We start from the raw sequence: 24584 nt of genomic DNA on the forward strand, positions 1-24584 counted from the left end.
AGATCCAAAGTAATACACGTATGATTCGTCTTTTCGTTTGTCTTTATTTTCCAAATAGAAACGCACAAATAAATATACATCACATCCATCTATTGTTCTTAACATTTACACTTAAAATAATTCATATAAATAATTTATTTGGAATTCATGTCCATCAACTTAGGAACATAACGTAATAAGGTGATCGATGTTTTCAACAAAATATAATATACAAAAATATTTTAAATCTATTCGTTCAAATGCCTCCAAATCAAATCTTTCACTAAATACTATTAGATATAGTGTAACTTTTGGATAATATTATTTACTTTTCATTGTTAAATACATATACATACAATATACGATTACAATATCCATAGTGACGTGTTCCACACTAGATTGTCGATTAAATTGTTCCAAAATGAGTCAGTAAGTTACCGATCCCGTCAACGATATGATCCTAAGTGATTCAAATGATATTACGTCTATAAATAATTATAATTAATTTGATAACAGTGTCCTCATAACAAACAAGGAAATATAAACATGAGCACTAAGAAGGAAGCAGTTTCATCGTGTTTACAAAAATGTTTCTTTTTTACAATATAAATAGACATTAATTACTTTATCCTCTAGACTGTATTTGACACTTTGGTAATTCATCGTCACGATTACACGAGTTTATGGTCACGGTCGTTTCAATAAATTATTAAAAAATAATAATTATCATATATGTAGTTAATTTCGATAGTTCCGCAGTCAAGTAAGCGTCATAAGCTGCATCTCCATTAGGGGACAACTTCTCTTAACATACTTAAGTTTTCAACATATATATGTACACAGTGTTCTATTATGTTTGGTGACTTTCAGAAGAATAGCAATTAATCGTAAACTTCCAAAACCTTTATAGATGCAGATCAACATAAGGTTAAGTTCATATCTTTGAGTTCGTAAAGTGCACCAACAAACGATAATATATTATGTATATATCTTTATTACAGGATTCTACAATTAGAAGACCTAACGAACTTGTCTGATATTTCGTATTTTCGATCCTATTATGACTCATACATTAAACAATATACAACTTAAAATAACAAAGGGCTAACAATACATTTATTAATATCAACAACCATACAACTATAAGGGTACGCGTATATTAAGGAAAGAACATTCGATCTACAAATCATAAGTTACGACTTTAAGCTTTATCACAAAAATACATTTCTTTTTAAATATTTTCATGTTAGAAACACGTTTATACACATGGGCGTCGCAATTCATCTGAGTAACACACAAGAGTGCAAAGGCACAGACGTAACGACAAAGCGATGATGTTAAAATTACTTAAATTATATTTAAATATATTTCCGTTTATTTTGACGATGTTAAACTTTACGCACTAGTGACGTAAAGGGAGTCTTGTGTTAAAGGCCACTTTCTCGCTACGCCCATGCTTATAATTAATTCGCGTATGAAAACCGTGTTTAATTATAATTATACGATATGACCATGTCACATTGTAGGCGACAACTGTGACCCGAGGGCCGCGTGCGATGCGGACAGTAGCGTGACCAACTTAAAAATTAATTATCTTCGTGGTAAATAGTATTTCAAAGTGCACACAAAATGCAAGCCACTATAATTGATAATCAAAAAAGTTTTAGCCTTCCACAGTTGTCTTTTATAGAGGTTTTTTTTGTCTTTTATCGATTTCGTCTAATACAAGGAGACAGTAAGTACGGCGCGCGAATACATATGACGAGTTCACACCGACAGGAAAGACTTGAGAAACGTCTATTTTATAATACAAGTATTTTGAAATTTACAAATCATTTTATTTATTCGAAAATTCGAATCTATTATTAAACGTTATTTTAAATTCTAACGGGTTTGTATTGTCTATAGTCCATCATGTGTTAACTTAAACTTGTATCAAACTTGCTGTAAAAATTCTCAAGCGACATAAGAACTGTAATCTACGTTATCTAACCTAGCTACAGTACAATATAACCTACCTACTAGTAATAAAATAACTTCTTGTTACTACTTTAGAATTGTTTAATTACACCCTCCCCCAGCGAATCCGGGGTTACGATCTAGGTATTGTAAATTAGCCTGTTGGTAAGTCACAAGTTACAAGCAGCCTGTTAAGGCCGCTTGCTACTAATTATATAATTAGCGACTAAAAATGTTACTATTAGGACACTTTAAAGCTAACATTTATTTAAAATGGGTCGATTTCAGTACAAATGTTTCGTCATAGCATCAATACGACGTACTAGTTCCATCGTAACCCTCCCAACGCCTTCCTGATAACAATTTAAACGATCGAAGAGCTCTTAATAGAATACAACGAATATCTAAATGGAAACGAGAAACAAAACCAAGGGCCAACAATACAATTCGGTTCCATACAGCTTAAAGTATAACAAAGAGAATCAATATAATAACCAGCAGACCGAGGAGTATTCCGATTGCCATCCATTGACGTTTATCTGAAAAAGAAACATTAATTTCATTTATGATAAAAGGTCTAATAGTTAAGTCGCTTAACAGAGAGTTAATTTAAAAAAAAAAAAAAACATGATCAAAGAACTAGTTTAAAACGGGTTTGAGCAAAACCAATCCAGTTTAAAAGACATTGTTTTCAGCACAAAGTAAGTGTGTAAAACTTCAGCCGGATTTAGTTACAACATCAGCCTGCTGGGCTAAAGCCTCCTCTCCCTTGTGGAACTTATTCCACCATGCTGTTCCAATGCGGGTTGGTAGAATACACATGTGTCAGAATTACTATGAAAATAGACCCATGCATGTTTCCTCACGATGTTTTCCTTCAACGACGAGCACGAGATGAATTATAAACACAAATTAAACATATGAATATTCAGTGACGTTTGCCTGGGCTTGAACCCGTAATCATCGGTTAAGATGCACGCGTTTTAACTACTAGGCCATCTCGGCTCCCACTGGCAAATCTCGGCTCTCGGATTTAATTAATTTCTATCAATTATTATATTTTTCACGACAACATTTGTCGATAACAATTTCACGACATTTGATCTTCTCATGAAATAACTTTTTAAATAGTAACCGACTTTAAAATTTAGTTTAATACAAGAAAAACGAACATCACAATATACATATGCAGCAAGATACAGGCGCTTGCCTTGTCTGGAACGCATTGGAATGTCTCTTTAAATTAGTTTGTAAATTATTATCCGCCAGACGCACGGATTGTTCCCGACTTTCAAACCCAGGCAAACATCACTCAATTATCATGTGATTTGTGTTATATAAATGTGTTTTGTGTGTATAATTCATCTCAAGACCGCATCGGATCAGCATAGTGGAATAAGCTCTTACCCTTACCCCTGAGGGCAGTGGGGGATTTACCAATAGGCTAAGAAGGCTGCAGCCTAGTGCGGCAGATTTAGAGGGGCGGCAAATTTTGCCCAAATTTGTTATTATTTTACAGAAATTAAAAAAAAAACTTGTATGTATACACATTACGTCCGTAATCCGTATACTCGTCACAACATAGCGGGTTGGATAAATAATCTAGTAACTGACAGAAATATCACCTAGTTTATAATCATACGAATAACGGGAAAAAACCGATGTAATGAGGACGAGGAAAGTTGGGGTGGCCAAAAATGAATAGCCTACTAGCTCACTAGCGGCAGATTTGTAAGTCCACCACTGCCTGAGGGAGAATATAGCTTATTTCAGAAGTGGGACTTTTACAAGATGTTTGTATATATCATTATCTGATACGACTTTCGCTCAAATATTCTCCGTACTGAAATTGATACTAATATTTCAGCGATTGATTAAACGTAGCCAGATAAATCTGAACAAAAATTACATTTGTTACCAACTTCCATGGTAATCGGTCAATTAGTCTAAGTCTCTTAATCTCATGTGTGTATAATGCACACTATCTATTTTTATACGTATAATTAGTTATCGCCCGAGGCTACGTTCGCATTTTAAGGATTGGTCACCGGGTGTGACACATAAACCAAATACCAAATTCGCTTCACTAGTTTAGGGTTGAAAAAGCAATAGAGAGACAGAGGGACTTTCGCATTTATGATATTAGTATAAATATACATTGATAATTAGTATGTTCTTTCAACTGAAATGTATTATATTTTATAAACTTACCATTATTCATGTGAAGGACTCTTGCGACCTTTTTAAGAGTCGAATCAAGTTTCGAATCAGCGTTTTCCATCTCCGTGTTAAGATCGTCCAGCATCCTGGGGAGAGAACACCATTCAAATTCAAAGTTATAAGACAAAAGTAAGGTAAGTTTATAGAATTGTACTTTTATCATTGCTCAAGTTATGTGCAAAGACAACTAATTAAGCACTTACACGGCTTGTTCGTCCAACTCGATGCCGATCTGTTTGGAGACAGTCTTCAGCGATCCCACGGAATTGCTGATCACGTGCAACTGTTCATTTTGACCCATGAACATCTTGTCCTGCATGGACATTATGTCGCCGTCGTAAGCGTCGAAGCGGCTCGGGCTGTCCGTCTGATTAGCGAGCTTCGAATATTTGGAGTACTTGGGCGTCGCTGTCCACGAGTTACCGAAATGCATTGGACTCTCCTCGCCGAGAAGGGGCTCCCTGGCGGTGCCATCGTTGTCTCGATTCCTATTTAGGCTCATCTTGCCTTTCATCACCTGAGAACAGTAATACTTGGATAAAAATCAACTATACATTATAAACTCGATCGCCGTTGCTAATAAGATGGGCCTATATATACCTTTACTTCTTGTTTAGTTGCTTCTATAAACGTCCTCCGGTCGCAGATTTCCTTATTGTCGATCTTAAATTTTGACGAATTCTTCTCAACTATGCGTGATTTAGAATTGTTAAGGAAATTAACCTACACGTATCATTGAATATCAACGATGTTTCGATGAATAGATGAATATCAACAATACAAATGGATCAGGAAATGCAATAAATTGACATTGGAAAATTATTCATTTACACTCAATCAAGATTCATCACGAAGGGGACCGTCAGGAAATTTGTCGTTTGCATCATTGTACGTAGCAGAGGCAATTGATTGAGATCCTTGCTGCACAATGTAAGACACGAGTCCACCTACTCTATCAAAAGAGCGTATGTAAATATTAAGAACCATCTTGAAACTGCAAAACTTCATACTACCATATGCTTTGTATTTACAAATTGAATGCATTTAAAATTAGTATAAAATCAAATTGTTACGAATAATTTTTGAGATAAATAAATATTTAAAAGGATATTTATTGTATCTTCTAAGTCTTCCAAGTCCCATTCAATACTCCGTAGAGCGTTTCTTAGTTCCGTGGACGTCCACTCCACTTCAGGGCTGTTCGGTGCGACCGGTGCCTTTGATATCTCTTGCCAGCGGATATATAACCCGCGGGTCTTATTCAGAGCTCTAAACACCTCACTATAAATATATAAAAACAGTAAATCATGTTCTTTCTTAAGTATGTCTTGTTGAGCAGTCCTTTCCTATAAGCATAGTCAGTGCAACTACAACTCGAGCAAGATCATCAAGCCCACATTCTGGCTGGTGAAAATCCAGGACTTCTACTATTGAGCTGACACACTAACAACTCACTAATTAAAACATCATTAGTTACCAGCATCTAATCGCTAATTATTATAATTATTGGGTAACTATGTGCATATTAAAAAAAGTATTGTTTTTTTACTCATTATACTCACAACTTTATTCTATGAATTTTATAAATAAATATTTATTTAAGTGCTAGAATAATAAGTTAACTAATACTATACTTTAAGCTACTATGATAAATATTAATTATCATATATTTAATAGCATTCCCAATATCTTTCAAGGACTGGCTTCAAAAGTTGTATTTACACTTCATGAGAAGTCAAACCATTCCTTACAAAAAAATTCTGGCTAAAAATGTATGTTAAGTATCCTAGGACTCAAAATAAACATTGATAACTTGCCCTTAATTTTACCTGCACCATTAAAATGTACATACAGCTTTGTTATTAAAATATTTGATTATTCAATCAATTAAAGAACTTTATAATTCAGCGATCGCCCCATATAGTGGGCCACAGATATTTCTTTCAGGCTCTTTCAATTAATTTAGAGATTGCATACAACATAATCAGCAAGACGTAACATGAAATATAAAAGTCTACTTGTAAGCTAAATAAGAAAAAATAGTTTTAATATGTTTGAAAACATGCAGATATTATAAAATATTTGGAGTAATTTCTAAACAAAAAACCCCCTTTAAGGGGTAGTAAGCATGATAACTGCATGATAATTAAGGACAAAAATTAAAAACACAATATTTATATTCCAGGCAGATTTACGGTGACCACATAATATGTTTGTAAATAGATGCACAAACTTTACAAAAGCTTTGTTTATAAGAGAATATTTAAAAATATTTGTTACTAATAAAGCTATTACTAAAGTATAAAATGAATTTGTTGTCATATTTCAGTTTATAAACAATGAATTGAAAAATAAGATGATTTGATAAATATAATTGCTACAGTGTTGCTTCATGATGTTTCTTACACATATACTAGAGATAGGACAGTGATTTCATGTGGAACATATGTATGCAAAGAAGTAACAAATACAGCAATCATACAATCAAAGGATAAGTGCGGTCTCCCCCACACGCTAAAAATAAAAATACTTGCTGAAGCTCAACAGTACAAGAACTTAAGCCACTTACTCTTTGACGACGTAAAATGGGTCTTCTAAAGTCATGTCAAACAATAATAAGGTATTTGCGGAAGCCGACTCATGTGACGCTGACTAACACAAACAATTGAAATTAAGCAATGATTACATTTCAATAAAAACGAACATGCAAGAAATCCTGACGTTCCGCTGCCTATCCCACAAAATATCGACGGCCTTATACCTACCAAGAAAACACTTCGCTCGATGATACTCTATTCTCTGTCCCTTACTCTCCTATACGGATCCGTTCTATTGCAGCTGCGTATCACAACTTCTTTCACTGCGCAATCGCCGAGGGCGGTAGCGTATAAGGTGCAGAGGAAGACGTGTTACAAAAGCGCTCCCTCTAACGTACATCATAAACAACTCGAGTAAGATATTACTTCAAGTGGCTCTCTTTTCTAACAGAGAAGGTACGTAAACATTTCCTTAGAAGCACAGAAATCGTTTTTGACTTGTAATGTCAATCTTGGCAAGACATGTAGTGATTTGATTCTGACATCTTGTACGTTTTGAAATTATTACCAATACGAATTATCATTAAAAAGATAATATTTTAATTTTGTTTTTAAGGCCAATATGCTTTTAAAAGTAAATTCTGTGAATTTTAGAATATCTTTAATAATCTGTCTTCTCTATATCTATTTAATTCATCTAAATCAAGTATGTGCTCAAATCAATACTCGTAAATAGTTTTCTAGAAACAGTTATTTTCTAGAGCACAACCATAAATATTCAATTACTAAATTATCTATTAGAATTTAGAATTATTCATATCTAGTCTGTGCATTGTGCATACTACTTTATTTTCATTATCTGTGGAATCATATTCTGTTCATTTCATTCTTCACAGCTCATCTCCTGCATGGTGCAGAAGTGATATTTCAGTTTATTTTATTTATGTTTTAATTGATTTATTCATACAACATGAATTCAGTTTTGAATCCAGAAGCTCCAGAATTTTATCCACATCTAACATCAGTTACACAGGTATGTATTGTTGATTTAGTTCAATATCTCGACAATATTTAGCATGTGTTTTCATCGTAATAGTAGTTATTGAGCTTTAATAAAAACTTGATTGTGTTAAAATAGGTCAATCCTTTTCAATTGATCCAATCAAGTTTCGTTAGTGAGATTCAGGGACTATGGATATTCGCCTATAGGTATAGACTTCGTTCTGGAACAAAGTGAGTTTGATAACGAAATTATTTCATGGACAAAGAAAACATTTAACGAAGGAAGACGTTTGCATCAATAAGATCGGCAGTAGTAATCATTGAAAATGCAAGGATATTCATTTGTTGTTCTCTTTTTTTAAATGTTTCACCAAATAGTTTATTTTATCAGAGGCTAGATATGGTACGATGAAAATATAACCGCCATTAAACAAACTTTACTAGAGATAGGAGAGAATACAGAATTTAATGCATAAAACTGTTTGTATAGATTATATGATGGTAAAATCCAATTCAATGAGTAAAAGTCTTGCCAAAATTTAGTAATAGTACTACTTAAAAGGAGATTGTAGAATATAACACGCAATTTTCGAAGATATCAAACATCTATATCAATGTAGTTCTCCAAGACCTATATCTATAAGTTATCTATATGTATGTTTATATAGTTGTATAGGTTTTGTGACTGAATATGATTGACTCGAGGATGAGGGAACTGATTTGCTGTTATACTAATAGAGCAACTGTCATTTAAGGCTAGTTAGTACATCATAATAAAACTTCTTTAAATCTAAATTAAATAATTAGACGAGTAATCTGATGATTGTTATTGTTCCCTGTAATTAAATATTCACAGAAATAATCTAATTAGAAACAAAAATAAAGTTTAATAAGTTGTAGAGTTTTTCAAATAAATAATTATGAAGAAATAATGCTCTGACAGAGAATGACATGTCAATATATAGTAAACAACAACCATCAAACCTTTATAAACAAGTAATAGCTAACTCATACTGGTTGAGTATGTTTTCATATTGATATATCCTCGTGTATTTTTTCTACTTTCCAAAAAAGATGTATTTATAAGTTTAGTATATTAAATATATGTTTTCTTTTTTAACATATTTTTATTTTTTCAGGATGGATACACGAAAATCACCAAAACAATCAAACTGTCTAATCACTTACCTGCAGGAGTTGCATACAAGATATTCAAAACATTCACTGATTTCAGCATTGTATCATGTAAAGTGAGCAATAATGTTGTCATACAATCGAATGACATACTGGTCAATGAACTGCCAGGTGTGAAGCTGAAGCCGTAAGTATTATTCTTCTTCTTCATCTCATAAGCATTTTTCAATATCATACACCGTTTATTAAGTCATGCACCATATTTAAATCTGGTTTGGGGCATTAAGTAAGTATGACTGGAAGCTAAGCTTTATTCTACCTATCATTGGTTTACTGGCAAAGCGAATTTATTACATTAAAGAATGCTACTTATTTTCAAAAACATATATTTATAGCTCATAAGCTATTATTATATATTATTTGAATATTTCATTAAAGCAAATTGTAACCTATCATATAGTTAGTGTAGCTTTGGATATTGCTATTGAAATATATAAAATGACTAATTAAAGAAATACCAGACAAAAATGTCTACTTGTGACTGAGCCATTTATATAAAGCAGGCGTTCCCAATTTTGCTATTTAAAATATATTTAATAGACTTTCTTTTAAACATTTTGTTATATTTTTTTGCTTTTGCGACATATATGTAACAGTACTTTTCATATAATGAATGTCATACAATGAATCCATTAGGCTAATGCTCAGCAGTATGACTTTTTCACTTTATCAATAACATTGTTGGTTTCCTCATATATCTGCGGGACCTCCAGTAGTGTAAACATAATGCACTTATATTATTAATAATCCATTTTTATTTGTAAGGCCTATAAATAAACTGTTTTTTTTTTTTTAATTTATTCTATCATAATATAAAACCTCCTTATTTTTTGTACTAATTTCATCATTGCATTAACATTTATATAATTTTTTCATCCGCTAGCGACTAAAGAAAATACTATTATAGCTCATTTGTTATGGTAAAACAGAAGACACTTTATCATAATCAATTACTGGGCTGTATTAGGTCGTTCATATAGCTAATGGTTAATAAAAGTAAGTTTTGCACAAACAGAAAAAATATCGAATACAACACAGAGAAAATAATAGACGCCAACGACAACATTTTGGACAGAGTTAACATCAACATTGACAATGTGTGCAGAGTGAACGCACCATGCGAGCAGTTCCTGGAAGGTGTCAATCCGAACTGCAAAGCCTGGAGCAACAAGCCTGTTATCACTAAGATACAGGTAATTGAACCTTTATTATTATTTCATACATATCAATGTACATAGGTTTTGTGATTATTGTAAGTATGTATGTTTGTTTGTATATTGTTCAAATCTTTGTTAGAAGTTTAACTTTATATTTTAACTAACCCGCGGCTTCGCTGCCTAAGTTAATCCTTACTATATCAGTTATATGCCAGTAAAAGTCACGTCAAAATCGGTCCAGCCGTTCCATAGATTAGCCGGAACAAAGAGACAGACAGATAGACAAAAATTATAAAAAAAGTTGTTTTTGGTATTTGTAGCGTGTATACATATGCATTGAGTAAAAAGGGCTATTTTAATGTTACAGACACTCCAATTTTATTATATGTATAGATTAGATTAGTTTCGTAGTATCTAAGCCTAGGGCTAAGGAATAAGTAACTGAAATGAATATGTATAACATATTGCTGGTTGTACATAATAGTCAATTAGTGTAACGTTATCACTTCGCCACGGAGACACCTACCCACCTACCAACCTACGTATTCTATAATGTGCGGCGGCGCGTCTGGCTTTCCCCTACTCACCCCTGACTACCCCTAGTTACCGCCAGTTACCCCACTGAGCGTTACTTGATTCGTTAGTGATTAATTGATTAGTTCAATGGCCAGACTTGGAAAAGCCGACTGAAAGTCATTTATATTTTATCACTTTATTATTCTGTAATGGTTCTGTTTTAAAGATATGTTTTATTGATTTAAAATCAAAGAGAATATAAGAACGTTTACGAAGCGTTATTGCATTTTAGCATTATATATTTTGAATCAATTTTCCAGCATTAGTCGAAAAGTTAACTTTATAAGGAAACTTTTCCAAATTTTTTTATTTATGTTCCAAACTTTTTTTGAAAATTTTCCGTGAGAAATTTACAGGCCTTTGTTGTTGTTGGTATTTTTAAAGCACACTTTAGGCAGAGTAATTTAACTTGAAAATAGCGCAAATGGTTTGAATATTATTATTTAATTGCATAATTTTGGTATTCGAAAAAAAAGAAAATCTATGAATATATAATATAAATAATAATAAGGATATACAACAAATATAATCTGCACTGTCTAGTGTATAAGGTAAGCTAATCTAAGATACGGTCGAGTTAATTTTCTGGAGTATCGATGACAGTATTCAGATAATTACTGTTGCTATGTTTATATGAAAACCCTAATTAATGAAGCTATAACTTGTTTAATAAGTAAGCTCAATATATGTCGCGAATAATTCACCTGTCGGAATAATCGCGCTTGTGTTCGTCGTATCGCTCGTAACTCGTACTACAACGTATGTATCTGTTGAATACGTATTGATTTACTCGAATGGCGGCTGAATGCTACCTTTATTGATTTCGAATGCAGTCTCTCTATCTGATTTGATGTATTTACAACTACAATACGCAACTAGAAAAGCTTTTATATAAAGTTTATGTAAAATAAGATGTGTCTCAATTTCCTTTGTTTTGCGACTGAAAGGATACGAAGAATGATTTCTTATGACTGTTATAACTGTCACTTCACTTATAAGAAATGATATATGTATATAATTTTGCAATCGAAGGGATTGCTTTTTGATTTTGTTATCGTTAAATATCAAGAATAATTTCAAATTTCAGTTTCAAATTCAATAACTTATTGAAGTTGAATTTTTATACTTGAACAAATTACGGGTATTGATCAGCGGTCGGTCGCCGTCTGGGGATCATTTTATGCTGGATGCTGGAGCACCTACTGCTTTAGGGCTTCACATCAACTGATTTTACAAAGAGATTTAGAATTTAGCATTAATATTGGCTATTGGCTTTCGAATTACCTTTGATTTATATACGCGTACAGTTTTTATCAATCTGATGGTAAATATATATCTAAGTTGGCTTAAGCGTTGATTACGTCTAGTACACGATTAGTACCATATGGTTAAATAAAAATCAGTAATAACTTCAGATTGTTTCTTCTCCTTAATAATAAGTAATATTTCTTTTTAATAATAGTTCGTGGATTTTAGTATCTGGCTAACTATACTTATGCAATTAATGAGAAATTAACTCAGTATGTCTGTCTGTATCGTCATGAGTAAATCACTGAACCGAATTTGATGAATTTTTTTAGGAAGTAAACGTGAACATCGAGAAATACTTTTTTATACTTTATACCTGAGAACCAACCCCTAGAGCTCGAGCGATGCCGCGGGCGACAGCTAATTTGTTTTTAAATCACATTTTGGCTGGATGTCTTCTAATAATAAAATTTGGCATAGACATCGATTATGTTATTGAATAGGAGACGGGGTACTTTTTTAATCAATGCTGTTATATAAATATGGAGTTAATTATTTATTGTACGTACATGAAAAAATAAATCGTAAGATAGCCCTTTTATTTTATTTATATACTAATATCGCGCTGCGACCGGCGGAGTCGGAGCGGCAACGTCGAAGCGACTGGAACCGCGCGGAGCGGCTAGTTATTTATAAAAAATCATTATTACAATTTAGTTGACTCTCAGCGATCGCGCGATGAGGTCCAAAGTTAGTATATAATATATGAAGTTCTTAAGTGTTTCCCGTTGATATGAGGCGCCTGTGTCTCTCATCGGAGCGGTTGTAGCAATTTGCGAACACGGCCCGACATCACGGCCGCGCCGCGTTGTATTGACGTTCGCACCGAACCGAGATGTTTTTAGTTGAAATGTTTGTTTGTTATCGATATAATATTGTGCAAACTTCGATCTAAGGGAACGTCGACAATAGCTATTAACCCAAGGAGATACAATTGATAAATTATGTGAATACTTTTGAAATGTTTTAATGTTTGTATTTTTTTCAAGGTGGGGTCGACTCTGTTCATTGGAGCTAAAAACATACCAAGACCCCAATTGTTATTTAAAGACACCATCGACAACTCGAACAGCCTATGGGTCCCGAAGATATCGGATAAGCCGAACAATATAAAGCCACTGGCACTGAACATACTGTTCAATGAAGAAGGGCAAGCCGTGGGGTGAGTGCGGATTATCTAATAGGAGAATTATTTAATGCTTCGTGTAGTGATATTAATGATCTTAAAAACATTTTCAATTTCAAGAACTTTCAAGAACGAACTATGACACTCAATTATTGACTCGTCTGCAATGAGCCAGATATTACTTTATTCTTTAAGAAACATTTTCTTCTGAAAGTGAGCTATACACAGTAATCACAACCCTTATTTGTGTATAAGTTGTTAAAATATTAATTGTAAATATAATTTCAGATACGAGCATCCGTACAAGGTGGAATTAGATCTCTATGAGCCACCGCCTGAGTTTTTAGAAGCTGACCCCGAACCGCCCTCGTTCCCACCGCCGCTCGAGGAAACGAATTACACGTACATTGACACAGAGGCGCTGGTCAATCAGCTTGTGGAACACCTGGAGACTGTTGTGGAGTTGGCCATCGATGTGGAACATCACTCGTACAGAACCTACCAAGGTTAGTGCATGCGGCCATGTAGCTTATATGTACATTTTCCTCTGGTCAAGCAGTGATACTGTAGGGAATGGTAGTCTATGGTCCTCTATGGTTATAGGTAATGGTAACCATTTAACAAGACGTGGCATATTGTCCATAATTAGTTATAGACATGTGTTTTTTTAGTGGTTATTAGGCAGGTATTCTATTAGTGTTTTTCTTAAATTACATTACAGGTAATTTACCGTTGCGTTTGTTTTTTGTAGTTGTAATATTTTCAAAACGAAATATTCAAAGTTCTAAGCATATCGGTTGGATCTCCAATGTCTCTGGAATGTGTTCCAGTAAATGTCCAGTAATGTTCCAGTGATGTTAAAATTAAAAAGTAATTTTATTTATAATATTCTAAATAATGTTAAAAGTCAGAATAGAACAGTATGTTTTTGTTTATGACTACTTTAAGGCATTGTGTAAAAATGATTTATAATTGTCTCTTCGTAGAGATTAAAAAAAAAAGAATTATTCAGTTTTTAAATTACAATTTGAGATAATAATGACATAATTAAAATAGCTAATTTATATCGTTATCCTGTGATAATACCAGCTTGGTAATACCAAGCCACCCATCCCAAGGTACCAGTTTCAGTCCATTAGGACAAGGGCCGTCTTGAAGATTTTTTGGTAGGCATATAAAACCTAAGAGGCGAAGTCAAAAAAGTCTTTAAGATTTCAACTTTCATCTCAGATCGCATATTTTCTGAATAAAGAATCATAATTTCATAAATAAGGTAGCTCTAGAATCATCTTGATAGTCCGCTATTTATGATATGACTATATTTAGTATGGCGCCTTGTACAGGAATAAATTAAAATGTACCGTATTGAGTATCAAAGGAAAGCGCTTGATTGAGCACTTTTCAATTATATATAATATTGGATCCGGCTTCCTCCTCCGTTTGTTAATTTATAAAATCGAGGTAATGAATCGTCGGCAACGTCTGTAGTTTTATTTATTAATATAACTTGTGTCCTGTCTTAACGGTATCGAAATCAAACAAAAATATAAAAAAAATATATTGCCTTACTATAGTATTAAGATAATCTTGGCTGAGACTCTTTTTTTCTGACTGGAGAATCGCATTACGCGTTTCCTCCTGTAAAATGGAGGGGGTATATGGGTTTTGCGGGTGCCTACCACGAATACCCACTAAAATACCAGCATCAACCCCTCATCTATTCAGCGGGCACCACGGGATCCCATTCGAATGCTACTGTGACTTTGACCAAAAGCCTACCTAAACCACATTGGACAAGAGAAAAAGAAAAAGATAACCTCCTCCTTGCAGTTGTTTTCAAAGTGCTGTGTTGCCAGTCGACGAACTATTGTTCTACGAAAACATTTATTGGAGACAATTTGCCCAAGATTTTTAAACCTGGCTATTTAATGGACAAAGCTGAAATCCGCCCACTTTTTTCACTGTTAAGAACGCGTATCTGAGTTAGTGTAACCAGAACAAATAGCACACCAAAATATTTGTTTGGTAACAACTCTTCTTCTTAGATACAGATATAAACCTTTTTTCTTTGTCTGACAATCTCGTGAAGTTATCAGGAGACTAATATCTATCGTCGCAGAAACGCCCCTAGATAAGCTATTATATTTTTAATGAGTTGATTTTTTTAATTGGGTGGCACATCCTTCGAGTGGCTAATAAATAGATTATCATTATAAAATAAATTTAAACAAGTTATTAGTTTGAATTGATTTATTTTTTGTCTACGTTTGTTTAAGCATTTGATAGCGTTCAAACCAATTTTAATGGTGATTCGGAGTAGACCTTTCTTTGTAACACCATGTTTAGGTGACGTCCTTAACGTTGCAAGGTTAATACATCTAAGCTGGAGTTTTTGAATCTAAAAACAAATCCCATGAGCAATAAAAGGGGCAAAATATTCTGTAAAGTAATGTAACAGCCTGTAAATTTCCCACTGCTGGGCTAAGGCATCCTCTCTCATTAAGGTGAGGGTTTGGAACATATTCCACCACGCTGTTCAATGCGGATTGGTGGAATGCACATGTGGCAGAATTTCAATGAAATTAGATACATGCAGGTTTCCTTACGATCTTTTCCTTCACCGCTGAGCACGAGATGAATTATAAACACAAATTAAGCACATATAAATAGTGGTGCTTGCCTGGGTTTGAACCCGAAATCATCGGTTAAGATGCGCGTTCTAACTACTGGGCCATTTCATCAAAATATAAATATATAAATATTCTGTTAAAGGTAATATATTACAAATATATTACCTTTTACATACTTTACATTATACAAAATACATTACATACATTTATACAAAATGATATATTAAGTACGTATTTATTGATTTTTAAGCACGATACTTAAATATAACATATTTTCTCAAGAGAAGAGATATCAAGAGATCTAGTGGAATGATGTCCTAAACTATGTCTTGCCACTGATGAAGCATGAAGCTGTACGCACTTGCTAACCTTCGGCGGTGCCACCAGATTACTTGCATATTTAATATGTGTAATGGTACATGGTAGTACATGTTGCCACGACGGTAGATCCGTCGCTCTCCCGGGGTGAAAAGAACTTCTTTAAAGCTGACGGAGGAATAAAACGTGCATAACTGTTGCCTTTGCTGATGTGGTCTTCTCACGAGCTCACTCCGCAGCGTTTTTTAAAGATAAGCAAAGATAAATCTCAGCAGTGCGTAACTATGCTAAGGCCCTCATGAATATGGGGCCCCGTTTGCTAGCTATTTATTATTTATAAAAATGAAACAATTTATTTTTAATTTTAAAAATTCGGCTTTTCTTGTAAAAATAATTTCGTTACAGTTAAGTTTCAAATAAACGGTGCAGTAATTTTCTTAAATATAAGGCTAAAGCTAATCTATTTCTATAAGGAAGAGCACGCCCACAGCTTTCAACTTTTAATATCCTTTAATAGCCTTTTGATAAAGATGTTAGTTAATAACCAATATGGCAATTAGGGAAATATAAATAGCAGTCAACGTATACACAAACGGGTAAGGGAAAACGTTGGTTTTTCGGGGCCCCCTGTGGATGGGTGCCACGTGCCCCGTGCATTTATGGTAAAGAGGGTAATATGCGGAAGACTCCATCAGGATTATACGAGACTAAAATGCAACACCTGTTACTTGCTAGTTCTTCATCTAAATAGTTCATGTATTCTATCGAGAAGAACCAGCAAGGAACTCAGTAGTAAAACTTTTCTTATCAATCATAAAAATGTAATAAACTTATCGAATTAATATATAAAAATAAACGTAGTACTCGTTTATTTTTATATATTAATTCGAGTCAAAGCGCATTTGACATCCATAAATAAGTTATTATTATGGATGAGATGTATTATTAATGGTCCATTCGTTTCAGGCATAACCTGTCTGATTCAAATAACGACATACGCCGGCGACTTCCTCATCGACGCGCTCGCCGTGCGCGAACATATTCACAAGTTGAACTTGTCATTCACCGACCCTAAAAAGATAAAAGTGAGTTACTTTATATGTGGATTCCCTTTAAATTCGACGACGATTCAAACATATATAAATATATATAAAGAATTTAAAGTTGAAATCAATTCATAAACCGGTTAAAATATTTAAAAGAAATTAAAGTGTCTATTATAAGATATTATTATAAGTATTATAAAAGAAAATAAACTACGAAGCACTATATGTTACATTATCTTTAATAATTAAGCATTCAAAATATAAAACCTTATTAGACAGAACAGTCCACGTATATCGGAAAGAGAAGGAAAGATGCTTGTTTTGTCTCTCTCCATGTATATCGGAAAGATGCTTGTTTCTTCTGTGCATTTAGTGTAATTATGGTATTTTACCAGGTGTTCCATGGCGCCGAAATGGATGTGCTGTGGCTGCAGCGCGACTTCGGCGTGTACGTGGTGGGCATGTTCGACACCCACAAGGCTGCGCGCGCACTCAACCTGCCATCGCTCTCCCTCAAGAGTCTCCTGTTCCGTTACTGCGGGGTCGACGCTGAGAAGAAGTTAGTATACGTCCGCACACTAGGGGTCGATGACCCATGTCCTTAGGGTTAAAGCTTCATACTAAATCTCATCAAAATCGGCTCAGTAGTTTGGTCACGCTGAGAAGAAGTTAGTATACGTACGCATACTAGGGGTCGATGACCCATGTCCATCCTTAGAGTTAAAGCTTCATACTAAATCTCATCAAAATCGGCTCAGTAGTGTGGCCGTAAAAGAGGAACAGACACAGACTTAGGTTTGGACTTATAATATTAGTATTGATTATTCATTAAATACTATCAAAATTCTCTCACCCTGTCTGATTTATTTGGGATAGGCGTGGTGTCAGATGTGCAAACTGCACGAAGAAATTCTTGGTTGCATGGAAAACTCCTAGGGAATGGGACTTAGGGATAGTGATCCTAAATGTAAAATTATGCATACGATGAAACAAATAGACATATGCCTCTCGTGATGTTAACCTGACACTGCCTAAGGAATTCTGCAGAGACCGAAACAGATGAAAATCTGAAGGTGCAAGGTCAGGGCTATACGGCGGATGCATTAATACCTCCCAGCCAAACTCTCGTAATTTTTGTTGAGTGGCTAAAGATGTGTGAGGTCTAGCGTTGTCATGGTGAAAAACCACACCCCTTCTGTTGATCAATTCTGGCCGCTTTCTCTCAATTTCTTGCTTCAATCTCATCAATTGTTCGCAATACAGTTCTGAATCGATGGTCCTGCCGGGCGGTAACAGCTCATAATGAATGATGCCCTTCCAACCCCACCATACACACAGCATTACCTTCACAGTCTGTGAAGCTTGACCGGCCTTTGACCACGATCTTTTTCGCACGTTCTTGTCGTATGTGATCCACTTTTCATCACCAGTTATCAGCTTCTTCAAAAATGGTTCGGTTTCATTACGTCGTAATAAAGAATCACAGGTTTCTTTCAGTAAGTTCATGAGGCACCCATATATCGAGCTTTTTTGTGTACCCAGCTTTATCCAAATGAGTCAAAACCGTTTTGTGGTCAATTGCCAGTTCTTCAGCTACATCGTAACTACTAATATGCCGATCTTGCTCCACTATTTCAAAAATGGCATCAATTTTGTCCGTAACAGGGCGACCAGAGCGAGATGCATCTTTGATATCAAAATTTCCGGCTTGAAAACGCTTAAACCAAACTTGCGCTACTCTCACAGATACTGCATTAGGTCCATAAACATCACAAATTTTTTTCGCGGCTTGAGTTGCAATTTTACCTTTTTTATAGTAAAATTTTAAAATGTATCGAATTTCTTCTTTAGATTCACTCATTTTAACAACAACAAAAACAAATGAAAATCACACAAATTCCTAATTTGAATTTGGAAGTGCCTTCTTTACAATTAAAATTTTTTAATGATACCAAAACCAGCCAGATACAAATGGTATAGCCAAAGAGATTTTATTACAATTTCATACATACTATATGCGAAAAGACTTTTTCTCCAACCTAATATATTTATGTAGTTAATTTTAAGCTGTTAACGGCAAAAGGAATTCTATTAAATGAACATAGACAATTTAATCAATAAGTCAAGTAACAGTTAGTATTTCGGCCTCGCCAAACAAAACATTTTAGGAATAAGTATTTAATAATATGTATAAATATCTATCAAATTTACAACATATAAATAAAAAGAATATGTACAAGGTTACATCTGTACCTTAAATAGCCTTATGACGTAGATGATCACTTCCATTAAGAAGGTCATTTGTATATACAAATTTTTAAACATTTCAGTTTGATAACAATATAAGTTATAGAGATACAGATCAAATTTATTTTTTCATTGAAACGCCTCATTCATGTAATTGATTTGGTGTTTAATATAGTTGAGTCGAGTGAGTCGAGATGGCCCAGTGGTTAGAACGCGCGCATCTTAACCGATGTTTGCGGGTTCAAACCCAGGCAAGCACCGCTGTTTCATGTGCTTAATTTGTCTTTATAATTTATCTCGAGCTCAGCGGTGAAGGAAAACATCGCGCGAACAACCTGCATGTGACAAATTTCATAGAAATTCTGCCACATGTGCATTCCACCAACTCGCATTGGAACAGCGTGGTGGAATATGTTCACACCTCCTCAAAGGAAGAGGAGGCCTTTAGCCCAGCCTTTAGGAATTTACAGGCTGTTGTTGATATAGTTTATTTTCACATTATAAACTCTAAAGATACTAAATAATACAAACGTCCCACAGGTACCAGCTTGCCGATTGGCGCATTCGTCCGCTTCCCGACGAGTTAGTGAAGTACGCTCGCTTGGATACGCATTACCTGCTGTACATCTGGCGTCGGTTGAAGGGCGAGCTGCTGGATGCGGGGGGAGGGGAACCGAACCTACTGCTCTCAGTCTTCGAAGTGAGCCGTCATCTGTGTGGCACCGTAAGTTATTACATAAATGCTTTTTTATCATTACAATATTGATATCATTGATTTAATGTTGTCTTAAATTATCGCGATTATTACACATTTAAATAAAAACTAGTTATAACGGATTTTAATCGCGTATATTAATTATTTTGGACATCCCGACGTTTCGTTTTTTTATCCGGTTTGATAAACCACAGATCCTCGCTAAAGAACATAGGTTCGTTGCTAGAACGATACGCGAGGCTATTGAAATTCAAAAACATCCGAACTTCAATAGAGAAGATGGTTGGATACTTTCTAACACCTGGGATCCACTAATAAAAATTTAAAATCCCAAATCCAACAGACTGCAAGACCTAAAGATACAGTGCAACCGGAACGTTACTCAAGATACCAATTGAGAAATCGTTGGCGGTAGTTGCAAATAATATTTCCTTTGTTCTTCAAATAGACAAATGCCACCTTAGTCTACCCGTGACCACGAACGCTGTAAAGTGCTCGAAACGTCGGGATGTCCAAAATAATTAATATACGCGATTAAAATCCGTTATAACTAGTTTTATTTAATCCATTGTTTTAACTTCTATATTGATATCATATTAACATGATTTGTTTATTTTGTTGTGCATTAAATTAAAAAAGGTTTCTTATGCCACAGACGTACAACAAAGAAGTGTTGAACGAGAACAGTCACATGACGATCTACATGCGCTCGAAGAAGTCTTTCAATTCGAAACAAATGGCCGCCCTGCGGATGCTGTACCGTTGGCGGGACGCTCAGGCGCGGGAACTGGACGAGAGTACCACGTGAGTAACATATTCTAAAATTTGTAACGAATATATGCGTCGAAACAAGAGTCCAGAGTGCATCATGTCACACAACCTTAATATATATTTATAGTGGGAGGGGTGTTGGCAAACCAATCAGCTGATGCCAAATGGCCACCATCGCCCATAGACATTGGCGCTGTAAAAAACTAAGAAGTTGTGTGTGTTATGCCTGTAAATATAATTAAAGGGAGTATTAAGACATACTAGATTAATGGGAAAAGATCAAGTGGCAGAGATTACCCAAATAACTGGTCGTAAATGGATGTTTTTATATGTGTCAGATACTTGTTGCCGAATCACATGCTGCTGTCGCTCGCCGAGGCACTTCCACGAGAAATGCAGGGCTTGAGCGCTTGTTGCAACCCCATGTCGCCGTTCCTGAAGCAGAATCTTGTCACCGTACACCGGATGCTGCTATCGGTACGTGGGATAAAACGACATTGAATTGATTTTTATATTATGAAGTTAGTTGTTTTGTTGTCTTCTTTTTTATCAAGGTCAAATAAACTATTAATATAAGCAATTATTATATATAATTCTAAAAAGTAATAATGCTAGATTAAAAACGAAACTTACTTAAAATTAACAAATACAAACCAAATTATCTGATGAATTCAACATAATGTAGCTACGGTCTGCAAAATAATATTTATTCATGACTTTCATTAAATTATATAAATTTAATCTAAATATATTCTATAAATTGGGTACATCGTATTAGTCTGTGATAGGTTTCTTCCTACTGGTAATGGCCAAGCGATTACAATATTGTGTTCGGTTCCAGTGCCGTGAGCTCCCCCTGGAGCCTCAGCTGTACCAGATGCCGGCCGCCGTTGACGCGATGTCGATCATGCCGCCGCAATTAACCTACGAAGTCCTCGACTTGGGAAACTACCCCGAATACACGTAATTATAACCACATATTTTTTAACTATTATATTTACTATTATATATTTTTAACTACAAACTCGCTTTGAAAAACTAATTCAATTTTCGATAGTTATTAAGAACGAATACTGGAGAAATTAAGCAATTTATATACCAAATAGTATCAACTGTAAATGTTGAAGGAAAAATACACTAACGTATTTTCAATAAGTAGTATATTAAGCTGTGAAACATGAGAACATAAAGAAGTTCTTATCAAATCCTTGATAAGGTAATGTCACAACGAAATAATCAAAGTAGTTATTCTATTCAAAATCAATAATAAGTGTCTTCTTAACTGTGTAAAGTTCGCTTTTTTTTCAAAGAACCTCTACCTTTAATAACGTGTTGTAACAAATAAATTCATAACTCACCATTGGTATTTTAAGTTTCTTCGAACTTTTACTTTAATAAACTAACTCAGAAAAAAAATTTAAAACAATCTTAAAGGTTGTTAGGAATCTACATTTGTTTAAGAAGGTTATATTCAATTTTGTTGACAGGGAGGAAGATGGTAACACAGAGGAAGCCGTGGGCCTCGTGGAAGAAGAGGTTGAGGACCCGCCCAAGAGGGCTGATATCCCCGTGTTCAAGACCCCCGACCCTGGCACTGTGAGTTTAAATCATTAAATCAAACATTTTAATGTATGGATGTATTTTGTTTTGCTCACGCTTTGGTGACCGTATTCATTTAATGTTCAAAAACAGTCGCTATCATATATTCGACAAAGAAGTTAATATTTACGAACAGACATACAAGACATATATTTTATATATTTAGTTATAAGTATATCATATTTAAAGTATTACCATTTAATATTTCAACAAAGCATAATCATTTGTTTGAGGTAATCTGTGTTATTGTAACTCGTGTAGACTATACTATATAGAGAATAGTGATGTAACTGTGCATAACTGTCGATATTTTAGTTAGTTGGACTCTTAACAAAGAGTTGTAGTAAGCAAAGGCTGTTTAAAGAAAAGCTCGGCTTGTCTGAGGTGATAGATTGTATAATGGAGTAAGAATACAACTTTATTTAATAAATATGCTGCCATTTTGTCTTATTTCATATTGCTTTCATATTATTTTTATTAGCTTATTTTCGAATTTTTAATTCTCGAACATTTGCGAATGTGAATATGCGATGCGTAACCACTGCACACAATGTTTACAAGTTTTTATCGAACACAAGCATAATATGACATCTCCATACATTTATTATCTGTAAACCGAAGTAATTGTTTCTTGAATATAATACAACTAGAAATCATATAATAATAATACAGAACTGGTAGCTTTAAATTTAATATACATATTTAGTTCGGAACATATTACTATATGTTGATCTATTGTATAAGTATCTCAAAATTAATGGCTATTATATACTTTCCATGTATATTCAATTCCAAAATTGGTGTTTTTGAAACGAATTTTTACACTAATAGATACACTTATTATTTCATACTCAATCTGCATTCTAGTTCTTTCACTTATATATTGTGTATTGTATTAATTGTTGTTATATTTATTTATAAGTATAAGATTGTTATTTGTTGTCCAGGGCTCGCGTTTGAATGTGGATGCGAAGATGTTTGTTCCACCGTTCGACAGATACAAACAGTATCGTTCATTGGCACAGGTACGTAGCTATGGTACATGTGTGTGCTATACACAAAGATACAAAAATATAATTAATTAATTATTTTATAATTATTAAACTCTGACTAAAGTAGTTGCTTACGAATTAAAAATAAATAAATAAATATAAATATGAGACAACATCACGTACATTACTCTGATCCCAATGTTAGTAGCTGAAGCACTTGTGTTATGGAAATCAGAAGTAACGACGGTACCACAAAAACCCAGACCCAAGACAACATAGAAAACTATTGGTAATCTACATCGACTCGGCCAGGAATCGAACCCGGGACCTCAGAGTGGCGTACCCATGAAAACCGGTGTACACACCACTCGACCATGGAGGTCGTCAAAAAATGTATTAATTTGATAACAAATACATAATTAATAACACTTTTTTCAATTTGTTGAATCAATCAATGAATGTAAATATTTATAATAAAATCTTTTTAGCTATAACATAGAAAACACGCAATGTTTAGTTTTTAATATAAGTGTTGTATTAATTCAGGTGGAGGAGATAAAAGAGTACAAAGACAAAGAGGCGAAAATTACGGCCATATCGAAGGGCAACGAGTATATAAAGACTGAAGTGCTGATAAAGCTGCAAGAAGCGAAGACTCTCATCGAAAATGAAAAGAAGAAAGCGGAGAATGAGCCCGACGACGAGGCAGCGCCGGCGTCCGACATGGAGGGCACCGGGGCGCTGCGCAAACGAAAGATACCAAACGAGAAGACGGCCAAGAAGAACGAACCCAGCGTCAGCCAGGGGAAGAATAAATCGGACAAGACCAAGAACAAGAATCAGAACAAGGTGAAGAATAAAACCGAGCCCGCACCTGCGAGCGCCGCCAACGTAAAGCCCTTCAACTACAAGAATGTTAACTACAAAAAGTTCCGCGACGAGCAAGAGCCGCACAAGCAGTCCAAGACGAAGCTGAAGAAACATAAATAATCATTTACATTATAAGCGAAAGTAAACCCATGTAATCGAAATGATCTTTCATTCAATCTCCCCCTAAATAAACAACCACGTTCTTTACCTATCTGTTCAGTTAAGTTTTTCATTCATTCGCAAAAGTCATTACATTCGTCAATAAGATCGAAATAAATTATTACATATTTTATTTTTTGCAAGACCATGTTCATTGTTGTTTAACAATTAGATGCATA

The 24584-nt window shown here is 34.4% G+C and overlaps 2 protein-coding genes across 3 annotated transcripts; one reads left to right on the plus strand and one right to left on the minus strand.

The window, feature by feature from the left end:
• Positions 1 to 24: 24 nt before the first annotated feature.
• On the minus strand, positions 25 to 7066 carry LOC124543407 (syntaxin-6). The gene is made up of 7 exons (XM_047121623.1): positions 6924 to 7066; positions 6728 to 6810; positions 5270 to 5439; positions 4759 to 4853; positions 4362 to 4675; positions 4150 to 4244; positions 25 to 2477 (listed from the first exon to the last, which is right to left on the minus strand). Exons 2-7 carry the CDS (start codon positions 6760 to 6762, stop codon positions 2401 to 2403), a joined length of 786 nt encoding a protein of 261 aa, XP_046977579.1. The 5' UTR covers positions 6763 to 6810; positions 6924 to 7066; the 3' UTR covers positions 25 to 2400.
• LOC124543406 (exosome component 10) lies at positions 7025 to 24407 on the plus strand. Of its 2 annotated transcripts, none has more exons than XM_047121621.1 (15): positions 7025 to 7151; positions 7592 to 7728; positions 8837 to 9018; positions 9907 to 10084; positions 12922 to 13094; positions 13347 to 13564; positions 16973 to 17091; positions 17448 to 17611; positions 19840 to 20023; positions 20670 to 20818; positions 21124 to 21262; positions 21627 to 21748; positions 22273 to 22381; positions 23332 to 23409; positions 23923 to 24407. In XM_047121621.1, exons 2-15 carry the CDS (start codon positions 7666 to 7668, stop codon positions 24364 to 24366), a joined length of 2322 nt encoding a protein of 773 aa, XP_046977577.1. In that variant the 5' UTR covers positions 7025 to 7151; positions 7592 to 7665; the 3' UTR covers positions 24367 to 24407. The 2 variants fall into 2 exon arrangements, with proteins under 2 accessions (XP_046977577.1, XP_046977578.1); XM_047121622.1 differs by having other exon boundaries at positions 9997 to 10084.
• The last annotated feature ends 177 nt before the right edge of the window (positions 24408 to 24584 follow it).

The sequence above is a fragment of the Vanessa cardui genome, chromosome Z, assembly GCF_905220365.1.
Source record: "Vanessa cardui chromosome Z, ilVanCard2.1, whole genome shotgun sequence".
Classification (NCBI taxonomy): Eukaryota; Metazoa; Arthropoda; class Insecta; order Lepidoptera; family Nymphalidae; genus Vanessa; species Vanessa cardui.

Excerpts from the sequence above, each read along its gene's own strand:
- LOC124543407 (XM_047121623.1), bottom strand. The coding sequence starts at position 6,762 with ATGACTTTAGAAGACCCATTTTACGTCGTCAAAGA. Across the intron at positions 5,440-6,727 it reads CCATTTTACGTCGTCAAAGA|TGAGGTGTTTAGAGCTCTGA; the intron begins GTAAGTGGCTTA and ends ATATATTTATAG. Across the intron at positions 2,478-4,149 it reads AGTCCTTCACATGAATAATG|ATAAACGTCAATGGATGGCA; the intron begins GTAAGTTTATAA and ends TTTCTTTTTCAG.
- LOC124543406 (XM_047121621.1), top strand. The coding sequence starts at position 7,666 with ATGAATTCAGTTTTGAATCCAGAAGCTCCAGAATTTTATCCACATCTA. Across the intron at positions 20,819-21,123 it reads GAACTGGACGAGAGTACCAC|ATACTTGTTGCCGAATCACA; the intron begins GTGAGTAACATA and ends TATATGTGTCAG. Across the intron at positions 23,410-23,922 it reads AGTATCGTTCATTGGCACAG|GTGGAGGAGATAAAAGAGTA; the intron begins GTACGTAGCTAT and ends GTATTAATTCAG.